Consider the following 26,858-nt stretch of genomic DNA (forward strand, 5'->3'; position numbering starts at 1 on the left):
TTATCAGTACCATACTCAGGATCCCTCCCACCGGTGCTCGTTTGGTGGTCTGGGTAGCAGTGAAAAGGTATCAAGAAACACCCTCTCTAGTCTATTGCTGATACTTAAAGACATATATTTGTCAAGCAAGACTAAGTGGAAAGAAAACTCATCTGAAACCTCTCACAATGGATTTACTTCTCAAAAACCAATTCATACTCAAACGGGGAAAGGCGCAGCTTACTTCAAATCAAGTGTTGATATATTCTAAATTAAACGGGTTTGTGTATAAAAGTAATCTGACATTGACTGACTTTAAAAACCTAAATTAAAAAATTCAGACTTTTAATTCGTATACATAAAAGCAGAACAAAAATTCAGTAACCTAAATATTAATGGAACTTCTCATTTGCTGGCTGCTAACAAATAAACTGAACTGATCATAAGGTACTACAGAAACAATGCACAGCAATCTAACTGTGGTCACCAGGGACTGAGAAGATGAGTATTACTAGGTACAAAGGGTCTTCTGTGTATGTGACAAGAATCTAGGCAACTCCACTATTCATGGGTTAAGGATGCTATCTGCTCCACTCTGGGGGAAAAAAAAAAAAGATACAAATTCAATGTCTGGAATTTAACGACCACAGGGAAAAGATTAGAGTCATTATTTTTAACACAAATGAAAGGTAATACAGACATTAGGACGCTTACACCACACATGGAATAGAGGCACTATTCTTTTTTTACTTTAATATACAAATTTAAGCCAGTATCCCAACCACCTTTCTTAAAGCTTTTCATTTCCCAGTAAGATCTCTGATAATGTTAATGTATAACAAGTAAATACTGTATCTTATGTCTGTTGATCTTTGGCACATTTGTCAAGTTGGAAAATGTCAAAAGGCAATAAAAATTTCTAATGATGGTTTTGCACATTCTTTTAATCATCTTCACATCAAAATATAAGGCCGCAAGAAGGCAAGCTGAAATTTTAGGATATGTGGAATAGTTTTAATAAAGAGTTTTACATACAGTACCTTACATATAGAACAGTGTGTTTGCAAATTTAAATAATATCTGAATGTACAGTGGCATGTATTCTTATCAAAGATAAATTCAAGTTTACTGTGTATCAGTTCTAAAATGCATTTACACAGATCGCTAGAACTGATAAACAGAATGAGGCATAAAATATTCAAGTGTTATATCATCAAATAGCCTCCTCTGAACAGTCTTTTTCCCCTTTTTAAAAAAGTTTCAAAACCTGTACATACATTTTTAATTTTTAAAAAGTCTGTTAAAAGGTAACATTTCATGTTAACCACCCAACTCTTATAGTCTATAGTAATAAAACTAGATATGTGCAGATATAAATATGTGTAGGATATGTACATATGTACGTTGAGTGTTTGTTTCAAACAAGCACACACGCTTACGCATACCCGCATATGGAGCATGGCGGCGGCACGCAACTCACAAGAGCACTGGCAGACAGGAGGGCCTGGGCCCGAAATCCAGCAAGAGCTAACTCAGCAACTTAGTTGCCTTTGGTTTCAGAAATGTGTCCATTTGTGATCAAAGCTAAAAGTTTTGAGTGTGCATGTATTTTTTAAAAATAAAATTCATCTTCAGAAATGAAGCTTTTCCAGTACCCCACTACCAGCAGTTAAAAAATCCACAGCCACAAATTATTTCGTTATTTTTGTCACTCCTCATCCCAGCTGAGGTGATTTACAATTTTTATCTGAAGGCAAACACCAAGCATACTCAGGATCAAACTGTACGCTGATGCCTGAGTCCTGAATTCAACTATATGTAGGACATATATAGTCTACATGACATCTGTGTTTCTGATGGGCTGATGGCGTATGCAAGACCCGGGAGCGGAACTCCCACGACATTTAGCACTCTCTCTCCAGCAGTGTCATCGTCATTTGGCACACGGACCCTACTGCAAGCCATTCTGTTTATAATGAGCTTAATGCCTGCAAGAAATTTCAATTATTTGGCATTTTTTTAAATATATAATCAAAATGAAGTCAGAATTCCACAATTGTTTTCCTCAGAAGTGAGGCTTCCACTGTCAGTTTTCTGATTACGGACATTCATTACCTAGGAAACAGCTCATGATCCCATACAAGTTTAAATACTCTAAACTCCGGAGCGGCTGGATCACCTGCAGAGAAGACAGTTCATACGGCAACCTTATAGAACTCTCCAGAATCTCCTTGCCTCTACAGTTTTGCTTTTGGCCAAACACTGGTTTATTACATGGATCTTTCTACTAAAAATTAGATAAGCACACCATCTTTCTTTCTACACGTGTCTCGAGCTTCATATAAAGCAACTATTGAAAAATCCTGCCAACTCAATTTCCTTGGTACAAATTATATTCAACTTCATTGATCCCTGGCATATAACACATTACCAGACAGCTTGCTCATAAGCTTTTTCTAACATTAGCTTCCTTGACAGAGGTTGTTCTTCCTTTTCCTTTCCAAGGTGCCATCCTATTGATGTCACAAATCAGTAAATGACCAAACATCACTACGTTTTTTAACTATCCACTTAGCAGTCATGTGGATAATAAAAATGATCAACTGAAGAAACCCACATTCTTTTCATTAGGTTTTCACTGTTGTCATACAGAGCAAAGAGTTGCTATTTGTTGTACTTTGCCCATGTCAATTAGGAGCTGTTTGATATGGCGCTTAAGTTGGGGCAGTCTTGCGAGAGGGTCAGGTGGCTCCAACTCCCCTGTGAAATCAAGCCAGCTTTCCAGAACTAAAAGAGAGAACAGAACAAACAAATTTAAATGGCAACTGGAAGTCACAAAATGGTCTAACTGGAAGGCTGGAAAGGATGGAGACAGAGTTCACGTTCCTTCCTCCCCAAGGCCGTGAACAGACTCAAGCCATTTCTGAGAGGCTTTAGCAGCTTTTATATTATATCTTATCCCACAAGAGCTCTAGTCCTTCTTGGTAACTTCTGTTCTTATTTTAGGTAATTTTTCCCTTTATAGGCATAAATTAATTTCATTTTGAATATCTCCTTCTACTCTCTTCTGGAATAGGAAACAGTTTCCTGTGCCTGCTGAAGCTATTATTTTAGACTTAAATAATCTCTACTTCATTTTAAATAAAACTTAACTACTCTAACCATTCTTTTTTTAAATCAGGAAGTTCTTTTTAAGAATGGAAAGGAGGCGGCAACTTCTCAGTGTCCTTTCCAGTCCCACTATTTTATCATTATTTAAAAAAAATGCAAGCATATTACAAGTCTAGGCAGAATGCAATTAGTTATTCCACACTTTTTATTAATAATAAGGGATAGTGTTAAATGTATTTTTCCCCTGTCACATATCTACTCAAAACATTAAAGTAACAAAAAGCTAAATTAAACCAAAGGGAAGATGTTTTTGAAATGGGTTTCCTTTTCCTCTTTCCTCAGGGAAAAACAAAGCAGTAGGAGCTCTACAGTAATTACTGTAGGGTGAAATTTAAAAAAAAAAAAAAAAAAAAAGGGCGGGGGGGTACAATCTTATGTATGAGGTTAGGGAAAAACCCATTGGATTAAGAATCAGTTATTTCTTACTCAATTTTCTCAACTATAAAATGGGGATAGTATCTTTCCTGTCTACTCCTCAGGGCTCTATGTGATAAAATGAAAAATATCAAAGAAAAGCATTTGAAAACATGTGTGCAAACTTCAGTTTTACCTACTTGAGCTTGTGGGGGTTTCTTGTTGTTGTTGATTTTACTTCCTACTGACCATAGTGAGAGCAAAGATACAAAATGTTTTCCCTCATATTTTCAATATGCTTAAGGCCCTTACACTGACTTCCAAAGGAAACACAGTTCAATGAAACTAATAAATATTCCATATGTTCTCTATATTGCACCCAGTATTTAATGAATATCCACCTTTAAAAAAATGAGATAATATCCAATCATATTGTTTTCAGCCTGAAAGACCCCAAACCCCAGCTGCACTGAATGCGACATGAAGGAGCAGGACACCCCATCAGTAGGGACAGCACCTACAGTTCCCAGCCCGTAACTTACAACACTTCACACAACGTCGTCATAACAACAATAAATACACTCTGCATATTGTAGTCACTGTATTTTAGTTCTTTCTTAAAATTACCATCAACTTCTTTCTCTATTAGGTCCATCCTGCTGGTGACTTCGTTCTGCATATTCTCTATGTGTGTAAGGAGATTGAGCTGCCACTGAAGATGTGAGTCTCCTGGGTCTTCAGTGCCCTTTTTATCATTATAAATAAACACCGTATTCCTCTCAGCTGGATTCTTCTCCAAAGAACCATTAGGAAAAAACAAAATTAGGTGAAATGTAATGTCATAACAGGAAAGATACACCAAACACCTCATTACCACAATGATCAGTGAAATCCAATCAGACTCTTAGATTATTTTTAAAGGAAGTGCCAGCGCATAATTAAATTATATCTGATGGTCCTTAAAAGAGCAGACATGCTTGCCAAGTCTCTCCATAAAGCCTAGCATGGGGCTCCATAGGGTGGAGAGCATTCAACAAGACATGTTAAAGAAATAAGTTGCTAATTATACTCTATAACGAGAAACCCCAGCTCATTTAGACTAAACCCTTCCTCAATGAATCTAAACTAATGACATAAGTGGAGTGAAGGCAGAAAGCAATGATGGAAAAATCACGGAGGCTGACAAAGGCCAGTTTAAAGTCTCATTACCCGCAAACTATAATTAACTCTTGCAGTTAAATCAGTGAGGCATGAGAGAGATAAAAATCTTTTAAAAACTTAAGAATTGGGGTGCCTGGCTGGCTCAGTGGGTTAAAGCCTCTGCCTTCGGCTCAGGTCATGGTCCCAGGGTCCTGGGATCGAGCCCCACATCCGGCTCTCTGCTCAGCAGGGAGCCTGCTTCCTCCTCTCTCTCTGCCTGCCTCTCTGCCTGCTTGTGATCTCTGTCAAATAAAAAAATTAAAAAATCTTAAAAAAAAAAAAAACTTAAGAATTGCAAAATGCTTTACACATGCACAAAAAATATGAACTCAGACTCACCAGAAAGAATTCATTTCATAAAAGGGACAGTAATTTGACTAAATCATTTGCCACAAATATCATGAACTATAGGCTTCCCAAATTTATTTGTTTACAGTAATTTCTTGATAAAACAGGCCAGAAAAATAAAGAACTAATTTTAAAGTGGCATTACTAGCTGAAAAATCAATGAAAAAAGAAGAAACAGTATTTCTAAGACAATCTCTATGAATAGGAAAAAGTTCAAAGAAATTCAATGGACACAGAGCTGTAAGAATTCAGTTTATCACATAATGGAATTGATATGCATATGTAAGTACGCTAAAATTTTAAAAAGACTGGAATGCCACCTTTTATCTGAAACACATGTTGTATTAATATACACACACCCACAAACACTTACACATTCTCACATATAGCCATCTTCATTTGGAAAAAAAATTTGTCTCATGGTTTTTGGAGGTATCTAAGTGTGCTTATAAAAACCGAAACTTTGATTAGGACAAAAGTTTACTGAATTACTACAACTCTGAATTAGGGGATAATTCAGTGTTCAAATAGCCAGTGTTTTCTAATGGAGAAAGCAAATGTCTTTACCCAGCAAGGTATTTGTGAACTTGGAAATATAAGCATAGTTTTACTGGGAATTCAGTATGTTTTATTTTATAAAATTTTCCGATGGTCTATCATATTTTCCAAGCCCAAACAAATGAACGAGTTATACCTTTTCAGGCATTCCGTCTTCCTTCGCTGAGTAGTGTGAACGGTTTTTATCTTTTGTATGGAATTCTTGTTCTTCTTCAAAACTACTAACATCATCATCATCCGAGCTCCCAGGGTCTACAAGAGACTTGCAGTCTTGACCAAAATGTTGCGGCTTTTGGTAACTGTGCTCACTTGTTATGTACGTTCCTTCCATTTTTAGGGGCAAACGAGGTGGTTCTTTATGGTTCTGTATGTGGTATTTCTTTTCCTCTATATTAACTGTGTCTTGCCCTGCTACTTTTTTCTCCATCCCAGCAATTCCTTGATCTTGGTCTTTTCGCTTCCCAGAACAAGCCCAGAGACGAAGGTCAGGATGATGTTTATTCCTTAAAGCAAAGTTGGAGAAAGAGCAGTTCAGGGGCGGAGGGGAAACAAGTTTAGTGCCATAATAAATTTCAGAAAGTAAAAATGATACAGATAACCCCTGGTTGTCTGTGCCTTCTGTACAGTGAGTGTGCTGACTCAGGTGAACTGACCTCCACTTCTCTACTGAAGACCTAGACTCACCGAGGGAGCCAGGCTAGAAGGAGGGCAGGGGTTCAAGACAAAAGCAGAGGTATTCTTTAGGGTAACTTGTCCCAGAACTTAATCCAAAGTTTGAATTCTTTTTTGCAGAATATAATTTTATAGAAATAATACTCGGATAGAAAAGCAATGATGAGGGGCCCCTGAGTGGTTCAGTGGGTTAAGTATCTGCCTTCGGGTCAAGTCATGATCTCAGGGTCCTGCTCAGCAGGGAGTCTATTTCTCCCTCTCCCTCAGCAACCCTCACCCCAGCTCGTGTTCTTTCTCTCTTAAATACATAAAATCTTTAAAAAAGGCAATGATAAATGTAATTATGTTCATAGCTCACATCATCACTTGATAGATGCCCTTCTTTTCCTATTGATGTTTTACCATATTTTTTTAAATTGTACAACACAAAAAACTTGTATATGACAATAGTTTAAAATCTTCATTCAATCAAAAAGTGATACTTGCTCATGATAAAAAATTCAGGCAATAAATGCATACAAAATAAAAAACTCCCTACCATGGTAATCATAAAAAAATGAGGTATAATCTTTCAGATGTTTTCTACACATATAAAATTATTTTTTAAATGAATAAGCATATACTTCCTCTTTTTATGCAGATGGGGCTCTCAGTTTGCCTTCCTCATAGATAACATATATGGGCATCTTGCCCCCTCAGTGCACAGACGTTTCCCCCACTTTTACTCTAGAGCTCAACAGTATCCATGTACCCCGGCCTAGGCTCACCAGCCCATTCCCACCTACAGACATGTGTGCGTGTTCATGTGCTCTCTGCACACGAGTGGGGAAATTTCAGTCAGATATGGAGCTGCTGGATAGTGGGCACACATTTTACATGTGATAAATGTCCAAGCGGCCTCCAAAGAGGTTGCACTGATTAGCCCTCACCCACAGTCTATGATAATGCCCTCCTATCGCTAATTCTAGTCATTAAAATTCTGCAGTGAGTGAAACCACAATTCTTCAATCAGAATCGGTAAGAAAGGGAAATACTCAGGAGGCATAAACCTTTCAGAAACCTCAATGTTTGTGAATTAATTATTTCCAGGTTAGACAAACACCCAGGGGCCAACTTTAGTTTTCTTCTAGTAATACCCAAGTATTGTTCTAAAATTACACATTTTATCTTTTGGACCTCTAATTTAGTATCAGGAAATACTAAAATTCTTTTATAGTAAAGGCACGGCAGAAAGTTGGCTTTGTACTCTGTCTAATGGACCATGTCCTGCTCTGTCACTGAGCTTAGACAAGTACCTCTATCTTTGACTACCCATCTATCAAATGAGAGGAGATCTATTTTTCAGGCTTATTTTAAGGCTTAAATGAAATCTGATACTATAAGCACTAATTTCTGGCATGAAGTAGACTTTCTTTTTAATAGGTTAGCTCTTCCCTCAAGTTTTAGCATTCGTATGCCCTTTTTATAAAGAAATCCATATTCAGATTTATGACATACAACAGAAGCAAATTACATTCAACAGTCACTCAATACTTATACGTATACTAGGGACTGGCAACAAAATGATGAATAAGACATAAGCCCTACCCTAAAGGAACTCATGGTGTAGTAAGGAGAGACGGACATGAAAAAACAAAGTGCACAGAAGTGCCAACCTCAGTATGTAAGGAGTTTGCCAAGAAGGGTGTGTGATCAGCCCTGGTCGGGCAGGTATCATGAAAAGGCACATGCTAAAGAGACTAGCTGTAGAAGGTTCTAAGTGTGAGTAAAGGCTTGTAATTACGATAAAGCAGGCTTCACTCAGGGATTATGGTTTGGTAGAGCTGCAACGTTTGGGGAGAACAACCGGGAGGGGGAAGACACCGCAAGCAAACAACAGAATACATATCAGGGAAGGACTCCGAGTACATGCTGCAGAGCCAGGAAAGCACTGTGGGATATGAAGCTGAAAAAGAGGCAAACTCCTATTTATCTTTTTTTTTTTTTTAAGATTTAATTTATTTGAGAGAGAGCATCAGAGAGCGCAATGCAAGAGCAGTGGGGAGGGGCACGGGGAGAGAGAGAAGCAGTCTCCCCACTGAGCAGAGACATGGGGATCGATCCCAGAACCCGGGGATCATGACCTAAACCAAAGGCAGGTGCTTAACTGACCCAGCCAGGCACTTCAAAGTCCTACTTATCTTTTACTAAAATCACACTGGCAACAGGAAGAAGGATGAACTCAGAGTACAAGACTGGAGCCGCAGAGAACTAAAAAGGTGTGGCGACGTGAAAAGAACCGCCTGGGCTGGGACAGCATGAAGAAGAGAGACAGAAACACAGAACAATGTTAAGGAATTACAACGGACAGGTGCCTGGGCACACCAGGCTGAGGGGAAAGCTGGACGGATGAGGCCAAGGAGGAGAAAGGGTAAGTTTCTGGCCCAGGCAAGTGAGTCAAAATGAAGACAATCTTGTGAGAAACCAGTGAATCATCCTGTTTTTATATAAAATATTGTCTTAAGAGAAGAATTCTAGCCAGGGATTAGAAGAACTGAAAACATGGGCTTCGAGAATACTTGGACATGTTACTTAGGGAGGCTCAGGCTGGGTTGGTTTGTTTTATTTGTTTTTTCTTGTTGTTGTTGTTGTTTTAAGTGCAAAGAATCTGGGATGACTAAAACCCATCTGTTGCAGAGCAGAGGGATGGATTAGATGACCTGCTCCCTTCAGAGTCCATCTTAAGGTAATTAAAAAATACTACTTCATCTGGACACCATTCCTGAAGGAGGGCACAAGATACCGGCTCACCAAGCAACTGTACTTAATTCTGTGCCTACGGCAAGCACACAAAACAGCAGGGCAGGGACTAGCATTTGCTGGACTAGCAGAGTGGTAGTGACCTTCAACCATGCTTATTCATTCCAGGACAACAGGCAGGAACCAGCTACTCATCCAAAAAGCTTATTAATCCTGTCTATTTTTAAAAGTTAAAATGTGTTCAAATATCTCTTGTCTCCCAAATTGCTCATCTGAACCTTCCAAAGGCCGCCTGATGACCCTGAATTCAAACACGCGCCACGCGCCACCCTGCGGCTCCGCACTTACTTCAGTATGCCGATCTTCAGCTGCAGCCCGTGCAGGACTTCCGTGACACCATAGACGTCAGCAAGCAGGTGGTGTGTGGATACTATCTTTTTGGCATTGAGATGAGAGTAATTTTCTTTTAAAAACGATAACCCACACATCCTCCCATTATCCAACCAATCCTTATCATACCGATATTTTGCACTCCACCTCTGACCTGCAGATGAAGAGGACATTAAAATGACAAAGCTTTCCACTTACTCGGACTTCCCTCCCACTGCCATCTTATTAACACTACGCAGTAAGCAAGGTAAGCTCTGGCACTAAGAATAAATTCAGAAGAAGAGCAAGACAGCATTCTGAGAAGCTGGCGAGGGCTCCTCCAACCTCGGCGTCTCCTGCCCACTACCAACAACACACTCCATTCAGGATGCGCTCAGACGCAGAGGACACCTGCAGAGGAATCTTGAGGGTACAGCTTTCCACTTCTGATGTGTCTGTCATCTGCCCTGTAGAAAGGCTGAGAGGGCTGGACAGAAACTAGACGGGGTACCCATTCTCTTGCTAACATTTGTTTTGAACTGGATGAAATAAGAGTTCTACTTAAGTGAATAAGGACCCCTCTTCAAGATCTCACAGGGTCCTGTATAATCCCAACATCTTCAACGTCAGTGTCTGTTAAATTAGTTGCTTATGTGTCTGTGACCCCTACTATACTGTGAGATAGTGGAAAGGTATGCTTTGAATCAATCATCCTACTTCTTACCAGCATTTGCCAAATAGAAGGCATCCAATGAAGGCTGCTGAATGAATAAACAGATGTCTACATTCATATAGGTCCGAATCATTCTCCTGCTTCTTAATGTTACTTTTTTTTTTTTTTTGAAAGACAAGAGGAGAACTGGTAGGCTTTTATTGAGAATATCTAGTTATCTTCTACCTGGGCAGCTGAAAGTGTACACAAGTGTATGCAAAACCTTGCTACTCGAAAGCCTCCAGCATGGAGGAAGGCACTGGACAAGGACTCTAAAGGGGCAGGTTTTCACCTCAGTTCTGCCATGTCTAGTATTATCCTTGTGCACAAGGCATGCAACTCTCCAAGCCTCAGTTGTCTCAGCAGTAAAATAAAGGGATAGACCGTGATCGTCGGAGAGCCCATCTACTAAAATGAGCTGGATATGCAGCACAGTCAGGAACTTTCTTAAAATCACATTACAAGGAGTTACATTCAGAATACAGTTCCATTCAAAGAGGCACACATAAACCCATTTAGAAATCAATACACAGGGATACATGACAGGGCCAATTCTTCTCCAGGAAAAAGACCTACATAACTGTCCTTCCAGTAACGGAGCAGTTATGTTAATGAAACAAGGCTAATGATCTGGCCTCAGTAATTAACACAGAAAACGAAACTGTCACAAACAATGAAAAATATTTTTAAATTTCACCATGGAAGCAGAATTTAACTGATGAAGAAGTAACAATGTCTCATGCAGTGGGTACCCTACGTAATCAGTAACGAGATCTCTAGGCGTCTTGCCACCAGCACGGGGAGTTGGCTTACCAGGAGGGTCCCTGCAGACGTAGCAGATGTACTGCTCGGGGATGCTCTCCTCCAGCAGCCCCATGCACACGCTGTGTTGCCAGCAGAGGCACTCTTCACACTGCCGAAAACACAGGAGTGCTTAGTCACAGGTCTGCTCACCAGAAAAAAAGACAAGTCCCCTTCCTTTCAGCTAGCATGGCCGTCTCTTGCTGCCTCCCAGAGTTCAATTCTTATTCCACACGATGATCCAAGTGCGGACAGAGGATGAATTTTATATTTGAAAGAGTCGGTACTTCAAGAACTCCCTCTTGTTGCCGCTATTAAAATGTGCCTTGATAGATTACTTAAATCATGTAACACACACATACACAAAACTACTGCTCTCATTTACTTCCCACTAATTTTTAGGGAAATATATCCTTAAAATAGCTTATTAAAGTGTGGACATTTTTCTTAAAAAAGACAAGTTCGTCAGATTGCCTGTAGCACTCACTTCTTCAAGTATTACCTGTGTGGTGACCCTATACATTTGTAGTTCCCTTATTTGAGAATACCTTTGAAAAGAGCGAGAAAACATTACTCTTTCTTCCTGCAACTAACATCTCTAAATCTTCTAAATGACATCACCTGTAACAATTTTTGACAACAGAGGAAACATTTACTTCCTTATCTGCCCACTGAAGGCCTACAAACAACAGGGATCCCGCTGAAGGGCTGCTACATTCTACCCTTCAATGTATCTAGATGCTCACCCACCCGAATGGCTTCCAAAAATGGCTTCCAGAATTTTGGCTTGAAGACCTCAAACTCAACACTCTCACAAAGGGAGGGTGATCGTTAAGTGAGAGAACAGTCTACTTCATTTGGAGAGACCTTCCCATCATTACTACTGGGATTTTAAACGCAACAGGCGAGAGACCAGTCTTCAGTAAGACCACAAGTGACAAAAGAACACAGACGCCCTGATGTGCTCGCTGAGCACCTGAAATGATTAGTTACTACGACAGGCAAGACGGGTTACCTGGATCATGAAGCCGTTCTCCTCATCCATTTCACAAATACACCGCACAATCTCATTGAGAGCATCGTCTTCATCCTGAGATTCCTCAAAATTGGTTGAATCGAAGTCCTGATTGTACTCGTCCCCACTGAGAAGCAAACTCTCTGTTGAAGAATCATCTAGGAATTCCACATCGGATAAGTCTAGAATACACACAAAAGTATACACAGAGTATGTTTTCCTATGCTTGTGTCACTTTTCCAGATAGAAAGGCGCTAAAGGAAGTGATTAAAAGCTATTAAGTATTTAAAAAGGAAGGCCAAACAAACGGGATTAGCATATGTCTCTGAACAAAGAAACAAATGATTTTTGAAGAGATAGTTATGATTGGCTTTACAGATTAACATCTACACTATTACAAGTAACTTGGAAAGTATCCCTAGTCTTGGTGCTTATAGAGGTCATGGCTAAGGGTGGTAATAATTCAAATTTGCATAGTTTTCGAATGCTTTCACAAACATTAGTCCTTTTTATCCTCCCCAGAATCACGGCTGTAAAAAGAATGGATTTTGTTCTTTGCACGACAGTCAAGGCACTTCAGCGAAGAGGAGTATGCCTGCGATAACATCAACACTACTATTCCTGACGGCGTCAGAATCTTCAACCACCAGTGCACTTACTGTGCAGCAGATACTATACTAAGCACTTCCAACAGAAGATCTATTACTTGCTCGAACAGTGCGGCCAGCTAACGGTCGAGCTGACTGCAGGCAGGACTCCCCGACTCCAGAGCCTATGCTCTCGATGTCACCACTGTTCCTTAAACTGTGATCAGAAGTTCCCTATATAGAGAGTTCTAAAATTTCACTTTGCTTAAAATATTTTAAAAATAAGTAAGTATATTCTAGAAACTAGATTTATGACCACTACATATACATCAACATTTTTTAAAGGCCAGGTTTTAGGTCTGTATTTGTACCACTGCTGATGTCAAAGATGCCAATTTAGCCCAGCCACTGAGTAAAAAAATTAAAAAATCGAGGCAAAACAAGGAAATATTTATTTACAACAAAGGGAAAGAAATGACGACAGGACACTAAAGGTTTGGAAGGGGTGTGTCTGGAGAAGCATGGGAGGTGCCTGGTCAAAGACCTGCCCACTGCTGTGAGACACCTGGAGGCCCACCAGCGGAGCACCTGAGTGACGGAGGTGGCTCCTTCTGCCTCAGTGTCTCAACTCCTCATCACGGTCTGCGCCACTCCTGCACCTGCTCCTTACTCACCTCCTCTGTAAAGTGTCAAGAGGCCGCAGCACTAAGGGCTCTGCATTCTGAATGCTCCAAAGCCAGTGCTTAGAAGGAAGCCTGCTGTACACGGTAAACTGCTCCAGAATGCTCCTGAAGGAGCTAAGGAGGGAGTCCACAGCCAGAGAAAATTCTCTTTCAGACAATCAGACCAGAAAGAAGTTGGCCGCATTCGAACTAAAAAAAGTCAAGCTATTTATATTTGAAGTATTTCATGACTTAGTGCTTTTACCAGTTTCTAATCTGATTTTTCCCATTTTTGAATGCTTCCTTTTTGACTTATCAAAAGTTAATGTTTTACAGAAAAATAAACATCTTCTTTTCTTTAGGGTCTTAGGACATCTTGAAGAAAGTGAGGTCAGAAGAAATGATATTAGAGAAATACAGGAAAATGTTCAAGGAGTAAATCAATTAGGCATTATAAAATCCTTTTAATAACAAGATAAGCAGTCTTGAGAACCGAGAGGGGAAATTTCACTCATTCCTCATTTTACTATCTTAAATTCAAAACTAGTATTTTCTCTTGGGCCTTCCTGAACACAAGTTCATGTTTCAAAATGGCAGACTAGAACGTGAATAAATAATTTCAAACACAGCTGCAGCATACATGTGGCCTTACATGGATGGCAATCATAACAGAATAAATTTAAAACTATTATCATTGAAAGGAATTAGCATGTGTCGCACATATGTTTTCATGGCCAAATAACCGGGTTTTATGGCGTTAGAATACAAATTTAACATACTGGCCAGAAAACCTAGTTTGAATAACTAATTCCCAAGCATTGAACAAATGTTTGGCTGAATTCTAGGGGCTGAGTAAATGACTCTGTGGATTCAAAGTTCAAAAGAAAAGCAAATTAAAAAAAAAAGTTCCCTCTCCTACTGAAATAACACATGGAAAACAGCTCCAACTGAGTGGCCACAGGAACACCATTTTCTTGAACTATCACTGATGTTTTCCCAGACACATTCTCTAAGTGGGGATTCCAGATCAGCATCACCTGGGAGCTCATTAGGTGTCAGACATTTTGAGGAGGTCCAGAAAGGTGTTTTAACAAGCTTTCCAGGTGGTTCTGCTGCATGCTAACACTTGAGAACCTCTGGCCAAAGACCTGCACCCGGTACCAATACCTGTCCTTCCTCCCAGCTCAGGCCTCGGTCAAACACCGGGCAGGACTGGGGGCACACGCCAGCAATACTCCTGCCACTCCCTCTCACACGTCTAGTTCCGACAGCACTGCCAACCAGATATCCTCTCCATTCTCCAGCACTCTGCGTAAAGTGATGACTTTCTGACCTTGACGGCCCCAAAAGGAGTATCCTTATGTGACCGTCAACCCTCAGAATGACTCGGGAACTCCATCTACCCTCCCAGAAATCTCATTTGTGCTCTGCAGCGCACCTCTGGAGTGGTCGTTTCAAAGCATCACAGTGACAGCTGTCACACACACCTGGGGTGAAGAGCCACTGGCCCAAAAGGGAACAGGGGACTTGTGCTTGTTAGAAAAGGAAGAGGGACTTTTTCCTCCCTCCCCTCTATGTTTGAAAATGTTAGATCTCAAAATTGCCTGGTGCTTATTTTAGGAGGAAGGGAAGAGGACGCTTTTCTCCACAGGAGGCTAGACAGGAGGTAGGCCTGGAAGAAAGCAAGTGGTAACCGTGCAAACAAAAACACATCACCTAGGACCCACCATGTCGGGCCCTCAAAAGAAAGGCGAAGGCCGGAAGTGAGCTCAGCCACCAGTACCCCTGAGGTTTTACATAAGATGAAGACCCCATCCCTCCTTCTAGTCTCCAGCCATTGCCATCAGGGTCTGCGTGGGGAGAGTCTCCCTCCCACTGCTGGGAGCCCTGGAAGGCGAGTCCACTCAAGCCCCAGCTGCCAGGACGGCTTGCAGGGCAACCTGACAGATTCTGAATCCACATGTAAAACACCCATAACCAGTACGTAGTAGACACTAGGAACCTCCTCACCAGATGTCCTATAGTTAATGATAAGAGCCAATTTTACTTTGTAGAAATTTTAAAAAGTAGCTCAACTTGCAAATGTTGAGATTTTCGTATTAGTTTCTGGGATAACTTCTTCAATAGTGTGCTCAGATAAGCCCTCACTGAAGTATGTTTCCAGCTCAGTTCCCCATTTAATAATCTTAAGACTTGTTTAAGCATTACATGATTACACATACTTTCACCACTAAGATCAACTGACAAAATTGCCCTCGGGTACTGATATGTCGAATTTTTCTCCGTAAACATGCTTCGCAGAGCCAGAGAACTCCCAGAAGATCGAGTTAGTGGAGAAGAGCACCTTTCCAGAAATTCTAGAGAACTGTCTTCATAGTCTGAATAGTCTGTAACATAAGATACATAAAGAAATATTAATAAAGCATCAGGGCATCAGGAAGAGTCACTATAAAAATTAACAAGAAAGTTAAATTTTACAAGACATAAAATAACCATGCCACCTCCTTCCTCATCCACGAATACAGCTAGATCGTGGAGTATCCGATAAACTGGGCTGGGGGAGAACACCCGGGACCTGTACCCCAGGCAGTACACACATACCACCAGGGAGCATCACGTTCCAGCTGGTATCGATAAAGTCTTGCTAACGAGTCCAGAAGGGAAAAATGATTATTTCTACAGTTTCTCTCCATTATAATCATGGCTATGTCTACAGTAAGATGTGCAAGATGGAAATTAACTTTCTTCCTTTTGCAATTTGTAAAGAGGTGCTCCTAATGTGTAGCATGTCAATTATTACGCTGGTAATTGATACATTTTTCAGCAAAAAACATCTCAATGAAATTAAGTGGTCCTAAAAGAAATTAACCCGAGTCCTATCCTCCTCAGCTTAGCAGGAGCCATGCAGACAGAGGACAGGAAGCAGCCACCTGCAGCTTCCAGGAGAGCTGGGTATGATGACAGGGACAGACAGGAGAGGGCAGGATTTGGGGCCCAAGGCTCCAGAGCAGAGGAGAGCCTGGCACATTGAAAATCTGAGACTGTGGCTGTAGCACAGTGAGGGACAGAGAGAAGAAATGAGGCCAGAGTGGCAGGGGCAGGTCTGGCTAAACATACGGTCTTATTTTTGAGTTTTTTCCTAAATTCGGCAAAAAGGGCGTGACACAAGTCTGCTTCTGGTTTTCAAAGCCTACTGGAGCTATGGAATGAGGAAGGGTGCAGGGAGGCGCAGGCAGGGGGCGCCACGGTCTGGCCTGGGAGAGGGCCGCTGGCGTGGTAACTGACAGGGAGATGCAGCGATCTGCAGGTCTGCAGACCATGGGTCTGCGGGGCTGGCCTGGCGTCAGAAGGGCGGTTTCCAGGCTTCTGCTTGAACTACCAAGAGGTGAAAAGAGGGCCTCTTGGTTGGGGCTGAAGAGTAAGAGGGAGGAGGAGAAACCAGACAAGGAATGTGGGTCCAGAGGAAGATATTTATTTATTTATTAAAGACTTTATTTATTTTAGAGAAAGAGAGCACAGTGGGGGGAGGCACAGAGGAGTGGGGAGAGGAAGAGGGAGAGTCCCTGCTGAGCGCAGCGCCCCACTCAGGGCTCAGTCCCAGGACCCTGAGATTGTGACCTGATCTGAAACCAAGAGTAGGACACTCAATAGACCGAGCCACACAGGTGCCCCCAGAGGAAGGCTTTTCAAAGATGGGAGATCCTACACATCGTCTGCAAAAATCTAAAAATGAGGGGAGGCAGGGTGACAGGTGAAGGATTTTAAGAAGAGAAAGATAACAGCCTCCATTATCATAGAGGCAAAGCAGGAAAAGATGGCCATACATAGCTAAGCACACAGTTGTGGACAGATGAGCAAGTTCTCATCTGGTGGCTTCTATTTCCTCAATGGATATGACGCAAAGGACACCTGAGGTGGGTTAGGGAATGCAAAGAGGTGGAGGAAAGGTCAAGAGTAGGAAAGCAAGTTTCCAGAAGAGCAACACCAGTGTAGGTGTGCACTGAGTATCCGTCTAAAGTCAGAGGTTGTGGTGGACAAAACAATGGTCCCCAAAGAGGCCCACGTTCTAATCCCCAAACCTATGAATGCGTTAGGTTCTGGAGCAAAGTGGAATTAAGGCTGCTAATCAGCTGACCTCAAATTTACCCTGTATCATCTGTGTGGGCCCGATGTAATCAGAAGAGTCCCTAAAGACCTGAGTGGCCGCTGCTGGCTTTGAAGATGGTTAGGGGGACGTGAACCAAGACACAGAGAAGCCTCTAGAAGCTAGGAAAGGCAAGAAAATGGATTCTCCCCTCGAGCCTCCCAAAAGGAATGCAGTCTGCTGACACCTTCACTTCAGTCCACCGAGACCCATTTTGCGCTCGTGACCTTCAGAACTTTAAGATAATAAATCCAAGTTATTTAAAGTCACTGATACATAGTACTCTGTGCCAGCAGCAACTGGACGCTAACACAGCACTCACCGTACATACTACAGTACTGCCACATCTACTGGGCACCCTGTGTGCCAAGCATGATTCTAAGTGCTTTATGTGTATTAACTCCTAATCCTCACAGCTAACACAATGAGGAAGCTACAGCTGCTAGTGCCATTTCACAAGCAGAAGAACAGAGACTGAAAAGGTTAAACTGCCCAAGAAGACATAGCTTTCTTTGCAAAGTCAGCCTTCAAACACAGGGAGCCTGACTACAGAGCCTTACTCTTAACCAAAAAGCGTGACCAGTGGATTTCAACGTTTCATGCATACACAAACTGGAAAGCCTGGCAAAGCAGATTCCCAGGGCTCGCCGCCAGCAGGTCAGGAGTGGGCACCCACTCCAGCTTCTCTACACTATAGGCAGAACGTACTCTGTATCATCTTACCTTTCCAATACTACACGTGCTTCTTATCGCTGTTACAATATGCTGATAAGGCTTGCCAACAAGCTCCTAGAAGGGAGTCTCCGTTTTCACAACACAATGTTCTAGATTCTCCTTGCATTTCTCATTCTAGTCCTTTTAAATCTCTGCACGCCTTTTCATATTTTCAGATACAGGAAAGACGAGGAAATAAAGTGACTGGCTCAAAGTGACCAAGTGGCTCAAAGTAACAAAGGTAAAAACTGGCAAGGATGTCACTCTTTTTTTTTTTTTTTTTTTTAAGATTTTATTTATTTATTTGACAGACGGAACACAAGTAGGCAGAGAGGCAGGCAGAGAGAGAGAGAGAGGAGGAAGCAGGCTCCCCGCCGAGCAGAGAGCCCGATGTGGGGCTCGACCCAGGACCCTGGGATGATGACCTGAGCCGAAGGCAGAGGCTTAACCCACTGAGCCACCCAGGCGCCCCAAGGATGTCACTCTTAAATCCCAACATGGCGATTTCTCCTACGGACAACCGTTAAGAACATCCTACACCAGCAAAGACAAGTAAAACCTGCTAAAGGGAAGAATGCAGAGTCCAGCAAACACTCCCTAAGGTCCAGGAAGGAACAGAATAACAGAGCATGATGGTTCAAGTTAAAATTAAGACTGAAACCAGACTCCCTGGGTTTGAATCTGCTTTTCACCACTCACTAGCCGTGTGAACTTGGACAACTCTACTTGTTTCAATTCACGGTTTCTAAAATGGGTATAAGAGGCTCCACTGTAAAAAGCATTAGTTAATGTGAGGATTAAATACATCACTGTATAAAAAATGCCTACAGCACATCTAGTACATAATAAGCATGGAAGGATATGCAAAATAACATTCAGTCTTAAGAAAGAATTTTTAAAGCTCCCTGGTTGTAGTAACTGTAGAATAAAATGCATATTATATTAGGAACCTCAAGTAGGAATAATGTGAATGTTTTAAAATTAAGATGTCTTTAAAATTTTAAAGTTATTTAAAACCCCCTATTTCCAGCTTTAAAGACCCCTTTTCTAATTTAATCTGGAGAAGAGTCACTTCCAAGATGAATGTAAATAACCCAGAATAAATTCTCAAATGTAATAATTAATTGCACAGATGCCTGTGATTACCCAACTCCACACCTGCTGTGTATAAAAAGCAGTAAATACTTCTGTGCATCTTTAAGTATTTGCTAGGATTCTATTTACAAAGTTAAGATTTTCATTTATAGGTCTGATTTTAAAATGTAAGCGATATAAAGCTCTTTTCAATTAAAAAATAAAAATTAACATGTTTTTAAGGATTAATGGCTCTTTAAAAGCAGGAGTAGCGTTAATTGCAGAACACAACTCTGAGGTGCCAATTTTCCTTGCAACTTTTCTTCTCGGTCTCACTAATCCAGATCACCCTTTCTTCCAGGACACCACCACCTCCTGCATTCTCCTCAATGCTCTCTCACTGTGCTGCCAAAATGTAATGTGACCCCCTCTTCATTTGTCCTTGGTCAGCCCCTCCCTGTTCCATCTCCCCCACCTACCCCGCTTTCACCGGGTATTAGCACACTAAGATTTTGTGTCTGCTGGTGAGTCCTGGAATCGACCTGTTTGCTGACATGGCAGAAGGGGACGTGAACAGCTCGCCCTTCCTGCCCTGAGGCGTGGCTGTCCCCGCCGCAGTACCCCAGTCCACCAAATCCCCCTGGCCTCTGGTCACTCGGGAGTTCACCTGGCAGTATGATATGTGGTCTGAAGCTTCTCATGTCTGCATTACATTCCGCCCCCCCGCCGGAGGGTATTCATACATCAAATGCGTTTGTGACTGGTGGTTTTTGTTTGTGAAGCTCCAGAATTTCCTGACTTTAGGTTCTCTGGAGTCTGGGCCCCAGGGGCCCGTATGTGAAAGGACGGGGTGAGGGGAGAACAGACGAGGGGCAGTGTGGGCACATGAGTGCACAGTTATGTTCAAGACATTCTCTGGAAAGTAGTTTCAAGCTTTTCAATCCTGTCTGATCCTACCTCAAATGTATGCTGGCAGCTTTAGGGTGAGAGAATGTAGAAACAATTAGATGTGATTTGGGGCACAGTGAGGGAATTAAAAATCTGAAGAATTTACCACCAATTACTGACTTGGAAATTTCCCAGTTGGCTTTATAGTTTTTAAAACTGGTTTTTAGGGATGCCTGGGTGGCTTAGTCAGTTAAGCGTCTGCCTTTGGCTCACGTCATGATCCCAGGGTCCTGGGATGGAGCCCCACATTGGGCTCCTTGCTCAGCAGGGAGTCTGCTTCTCCCTCTCTCCCTGCCCCTCCCCGGCTCATGCTCTTTCTCTCTCTCTCTCTCTGACAAATAAAATCTTTTTAAATTTTTAAATTAAAAAACTGGTTTTTACAAGTGTTTAATGAATATGAAAAAAAACCCTGGTATGACATAAAGCGTGTCGGTCAATACCACAAAATACTTAAGTGCCTGTCACATAGTTGAACAGAACACTGTCATCACTTTTGAAGGTCCTGTTGTACCATTTTCCCACTTGAACGGATAAATTCCCCACCTCAGAGGTTACCATGTCCTGAAATTCTGCTCACCATTCTCTTGCTGTTCTTTACGCTTCTGCTACTTTTTGCTACTTTATGCTGTTGCTATGTTCCCATATAGTTTCGTATTACAACTTTTTGACCTTTACATATATAAAATCATATTACACGCTTTCTTCAGTGATTTTTAGCTTATCACTTTGTTCCTGAGATTCCTGTGGATATATAGTTCATTTATTTACATAGTGATACAGATTCCACGGAATCAGTGTGTGACTTCTGATGGACATCTCGGCCGCCAGTGCTGCTATGGTCATTCTCATAAATGCCTCCTGATGGGTCATGAGGCCTAGTTAGGAACTGTAAAAGTCAAACGGCGAGCACACTTGCCAATGGCCGCTTTCCACAGTAGTCAGTACTATGTCTCCACCGCCTCAGCACCTTGTAACTTTTGCACAGATAGCAGCTAGGTAATAGATGCCAATAGGTCTTAAAAATTACATTAATGCTGCTTCTCATAAGATTGGACATCATGTTATATATTCATCTTACCACTTTACCGAAGAGATTTCCAATTCTGTGAAAATACCTGCTAAAATCTTTTGCCTATTTTCATATTAGGAAACTTTTCTTTCTATTCTAGACTTGTAAGTTCGAAACGGATATGAATACAAATCCTTTGTCAGATACACCTGTTGCAGTATTTTCTGATGGTCTGCGCTGTCTTTTCACCCTCTGTATAACAGTTCCATTTTTTTCCCCTGTAAGGGAATTTCTTTTATTTTTTAATTTTTTTTTTTTTAATCTTTTGATACCCTCACCCACTTCTCCTACTCCTACCCCCTGCTTTTGGCAACCAATATTCTGTTCTCTGTATCTATGAGCTTTTTTTTTTCCCTCCCTTAAGATTCCACATATAAATGAGATGATATGGTATTTGTCTTTCTCTGTCTTATTTCACATAGCATGATGACCTCAAGGTCCACCCACCTTGTCACAAATGGCAAGATTTCATTCTTCACTGTGACTAATACCCCACTGTGTGTGTGTCTGTGTACACAATTTCTTTATCCATTCATCCATCAGTGGACACTTAGGTTGTTTCCCTAACTTGGCTATTGTGAATAACGCTACAATGAATAAGAGGGTGCATTTATCTCTTCAAATTACTGTTTTTGTTTTCTTTGGACAAATATCACATGGTAGATTTGCTGAATAAGATATTTCTTTAATGTTTTAATGTTTTGAGGAACCTCGATACTGTTTCCCAGTGGCTGCGCCAATCTGCATTTCCTCCAATAGCGCAGAACGGTTCTCTTTTCTCCACATCCTCACTAACACTTGTTGTCTTTTGACAACTGCCATTCTAACTGGTGTGAGGTGTTACCTCATTGGGGCTTTGACTTGCATCTTCCTAATGATTGATGATGTTGAGTATCTTCTTATGTACCTTTTAGCCATCTGCATATCTTCTCTGGAGAATTGTCTATTTCAATCTTCTGTCCAGTTTTTAATTAAACTGCGTTTTTGCTATTGAGTTTTAAGAGGTTTTTTAAAATATATTTTGGCTATCAGCCACTTATCAGACAGATAAGTTGCAAACATTTTCTCTCATTCAGTAGGTTGTCTTTTCCATTTTGTTGATAGTTTCCTTTGCAGTGGAGTAACTTTTCAGTACAATGTATTTCTGCTTATTTATTTTTGTTTTTGTTTTGGTATCAGATTTAAAAAAAAAATCATCACCAAGACCTAGGGCAAGGAGATTACCAACCACATTTTCTGCTGGGAGTTTTATGGTCTGGGGTCTTCTGTTCAAGTCTTTAATCCACTTTGAGTTAATTTTTTGTTTGGTATAAGACTGTGGTCAAGTTTCAATCTCTTGCAAATGGCTGGGCAGTCTTCAGCACTACTTATTAAAAAGACTCCCCTTGCCCCATTGTATATCCTTGGCTCCAGTCTCATTACGTAATTCACCATATATATGAGAGTTTATTTCTGGACTATTATCTTTCATTAATCTAAGTGTCTGTTTTTATGTTAATACCATGACATTTTAATTACTGTAGCTTTACAGTATTTGAAATCAGAAAGTGCAATGCCTCCAGCTTTGCTCCTCTCAAGGTTGCTCTGGCCATCTGGGGTTTTTGCTGGTTCCATACAAATTTTAGGAACAGTTATTCCATTTCTTTGAAGAACAGTCATTCCATTTCTTTGAAAAACGTCCTTGGAATTTTGATCGGGATTGCAATGAATCTGTAGATTGCGTAGCGGCAGTAAGGGCAATTTAACAATACTGCTTCTCCCAGACCATGAGCATAAAATATCTTTCCATTCATTTGCATCTTCTTCAATTTCTTTCTTTAACATTTCATAGTACACCAAAATATATGTTTTATATTTTAAATATATATATTTATTTACACTGTATATTATATTTTATATTTAAAATGTATTTTTTAATATAAAGGGGTCTTTCACCTCCTTGGTTAAGGTTATTCCTAAGTATTTTATTCTTTTTGATACAATCGTAAATGGGATTGTTTTCTTGATTTCTTTTCTGGTAGTTTGTTATCAGTGTATACAAATTCAAGATTTTTCTGTATTGATTTTGTATCCCACAACTTCACTAAATTTGTTTATAAGTTCTAATAGTTTTTTGATAGTCTTTAGAGTTTTCTGTATATAATATCATGTCATCTGCAAATAGTGGCAGTTTTATTTCTTCCTTCCCAATTTGGAAGACTTTTTTTTTTCCCCCTTACCTAATTGCTCTGGCTAGGACTTCCAAAACTATGTTGAATAAAAGTGGCAAGAGTGGGCATCTTTTTCTTGTGCCTGATCTTAAAACAAAGGCTTTCATTTTCCCACCACTGAATATGATGCTAGCTGTGGGTTTGTCTCATATGGGCCTTTATTATGTTGAGTTACATTCTCTCTATACCTGCTTTGTTCAGAGTTTTTATCACAAATAAATGTTAAATTCTGTCAAATGCTTTTTCTGCATCTACTGAGATGATGTGATTTTTATCCTTTATTTTATTAACGTGGTAAAACACACTAACTCATTTGCAGATGCTGAACCATCTTTGTATCCCCAGGAATAAATCCCACTTCATCATGGTGCATGATCCTTTTAGTATCTTACTGAGTTTGGTTTGCTAATATTTTGTTGAGGATTTCTGTATCAATGTTCATCAGGGATACTGGCCTGTGATTTTCTTTTCTTATAGGGCCCTTGTCCGGTTTTAGTATTATCAGGGTAATGCTGGCCTCATAAAATGAGTTTGCAAGAGCTTCCTCCTCTTCTTTTTTGGGGGAGAGTTTGCAAGAGTTTAAGAGAAGAGTTTGGTACTAATTCTTCTTTGAATATCTAGTAGAATTAACCAGCAAGGCCGTCCAGTCCTGAACGTTTTTTGTTCAGAGGTTTCTGATTACTGATTCAATCTCCTTACTAGTAATCAGTCAGTTTAGATTTTCTATTTATTTAACTCTATTTTCATGATTTAGCTTTGGTAGTTTGTATGTTTCTAGAAATTTATCTATTTTTTCTAAATTGTCCAATTTGTTGGCATATAACTGCTCATAGTAGGGCCTTTGGGTTCTCTGCATTTCTGTGATATCAGCTGTAACATTTCCTGTCTCATTCTATTTATTTGATTCTGTTTTCTCGATAAGTCTAGCTAAAGGCTTATCAATTTTTTTCTATTACCATTTCCCTTTCATCAAGTAATCCCAAAATCCCCAAAAGACACTGCCCAAAAAAAAGAATGTTTTAGCTGAACATGAACTAACTTCCCTAAATAAAATAGAAACACATGTAATGACTTTCCTATTTATCCAATCTACTTTTACAAGGCTTATCAATTTTGTTTGCCTTTTCAAAGAACCAGTTCGTAGTTTCACTGATCTTCTCTATTTCTGTTCTAATTTTTATTATTTCCATTCTTCTAATAACTTTGGACTTTCTTTCTTCTCCTGTTTCTATTTTCTTGAGATGAATAATAGAGAATTTTCGTGTTTCTGGAGGTAAGCATTTATCCTTAGGAACTCCTCTCTTACAACTGTTTTCGCTGTATTCCACGAATTTTGGTATATTTCCATTTTCGTTTGTCTCAAGGCAGTTTGCCTCCCTTCCGATTTCCTCTCTGACCCACTGATTGTTCAGCATGTGGTTTAATCTCCACATATTCACAAAGTTCCCAGTTTTCTCCATGTAATTTCTAATTTCTTATTATTTATTGTGGTCAGAAAAGATGTCTAAGAGGATTTGAATCCCCTTAAATTTATTAAGATTTGTTTTGTGGCCTAACATATGATCTGACATTAAAAACATTCTATCTACAATTGACAAGAATGGGTATTCTTCTACTTTTGGATGTTTCTGGTTGGATGGTCTACCCATTGATGTAAGTGGGATGTTAAAATTCCTTACTATTATTGTATTGCTGGGTACATCTCCCTTTAGATCTGGCAATATTTACTTTTTACATTTAGGGGCTCCTATATATAAGGTACATAAACATTTATGAATGTTGTATCCTCTTGTTGGACTGACCCCTTTATCACCACGTGGCACCTGTCTTTGCCTCTTATTACTGTCTGTTTTAAAGTTTATTTTGTGATAAAAATATAGTTACTTCAGCTTTTTTCTGGTTTTCATCTGCATGGAATTATCTTTTCACCTTCTGGGACCCCTACAATGTGAAAGTTAGACTACTTTATATTGTCCCAGCAGCCCCTTAATCTATCCTGTCCTATCCTTTTTTTCATTGTTCTCTTTTTTGTTGCTCTGATTGGGTGAACTCAGTTGCTTTGTCTGTGAGTTCACGGATCCTTTCCTCTGCTTCATCTAGTTGCCACTGAACCCCTCTCTAGTATAATTCTCTAATTCAGTCTAGTCAAATTTTCAACCTCTTCCTTTAGATTAATACTTTTTGTTTAGAAATCCTTCCCTCCCCCTCCTCCAAGATCATAAAGATGTTTTCCTATACTGTCTTTCAAAGTTTTACAGTTTTTGTCTTTCACACATTTCATCATTAATCAACCTGAATTGATGGCTGCATACGGTATGAAGTAGGAATCCAATTTTTTTTTTTCCTTCACCACATGGGTTATAAATTTCTTATACCATTTACTGAAAGGTTTATCCTTTATCTGCTAATCTAAGAATGCCAGCTATGTATAAACCAAGTTCTGATATATGTATATGCTTTGGACTATTCTGTCCTTAATCAATACTTTTGTCTTTCCAAATGCCTCACTGCCTTAAACTATAGCTAAATAGTAATTCTTCTCTTTATTCTTTTGAAGACTGACTGTATTATTTTTGGCTTCTTACTCTTCCACTGTAAGTTGCAGAACTGAAGCTCATAACCCTGAGATCATGACCCTGAGATCATGGGTGTGGCGTCTGTTTGAGAGTCTCTCTCTCTCTCCCTCTGGCCCCTCCCTCCTGGCTCATGTGTGCGCTCTCTATTCCTCTCCCACTCTCTCTCAAATAAATCAATCTTCACCCTCCCTTTGGTAGTGTTCTTTGACCCATGAATTATTTAAAAATGTGTGGCATGATTTCCAAGCATATGGAGTTTTTCTACTTATCTTTTTAATATTGATTTAACTGTACTGTAGTCAGAAACTATAGTCTGCATTATCACAATCTTTACAATGTGTCGAAATGTGCTTAGGGCTGCATCATGCAATTTTTACACATTAGCATCCGAGCAAACTGCTCTGCGGCTGCTGAGGTCAGTGTCCTTGAGAGGTCTGTGAGATCACCTGTGCTGCTGCTGCCTTTCTTATCCTTACAGAATATTTTTGAGTTTTGTTAATTTACTAATTACTAAGAAATATATTGTGATTTTATTCAGTTATAAAACTTAAAAATTTTAGGGGTGCCTGGGTGGCTCAAGTTAGTTAAGCGTCCAACTCTTGACTTCAGCTTAGGTCATGATCTCAGGGTCATGAGGCTCCATGGCGAGCCTGCTTAGGATTCTTTCTCTCCCTTTCCCTCTCCCTCTGTCTCTCCCCTTACCCACTTATGCACATTCTTGCAAAAACAATTTTTTTTTTTTATTTTGTACCTAGGAACTTATAAAGTGAACTGAACCTTTACCACTATATGGTAGCCTACCTCTAGGAATAATTTTTCCCTTAATGACTATTTTATTTGATACAAATATATCTACTCCAACTTTCCTTCTGAGTTGTATTTGCTCACATTTTTTTCTTAATTTTCAACATTGCTCTGTCCTCTCCATCCTTATATTTAGATTTATCTCTTGAAAA

At 40.2% G+C, this 26,858-nt stretch overlaps 1 protein-coding gene across 4 annotated transcripts in view; it reads right to left on the reverse strand.

The window, feature by feature from the left end:
- Positions 1-707: 707 nt before the first annotated feature.
- Positions 708-26,858, reverse strand: part of PHF20L1 (PHD finger protein 20 like 1) — a gene marked incomplete at its 3' end in the record, with an annotated part of 75,675 nt that continues 49,524 nt past the window's right edge. For all 4 annotated transcript variants that reach the window (XM_080800994.1, XM_080800993.1, XM_080800992.1 and 1 more), the window contains 7 exons: positions 15,390-15,554; positions 11,919-12,100; positions 10,916-11,015; positions 9,370-9,565; positions 5,747-6,113; positions 4,132-4,294; positions 708-2,766 (listed from right to left, as the gene is read on the reverse strand). In XM_080800994.1, coding sequence (XP_080657120.1) covers positions 2,624-2,766; positions 4,132-4,294; positions 5,747-6,113; positions 9,370-9,565; positions 10,916-11,015; positions 11,919-12,100; positions 15,390-15,554 — 1,316 coding nt within the window. The remainder of the gene's footprint in view (positions 2,767-4,131; positions 4,295-5,746; positions 6,114-9,369; positions 9,566-10,915; positions 11,016-11,918; positions 12,101-15,389; positions 15,555-26,858) is intronic.

This window comes from Martes martes (assembly GCF_963455335.1).
Source record: "Martes martes genome assembly, chromosome: 4".
Taxonomy (NCBI): Eukaryota; Metazoa; Chordata; class Mammalia; order Carnivora; family Mustelidae; genus Martes; species Martes martes.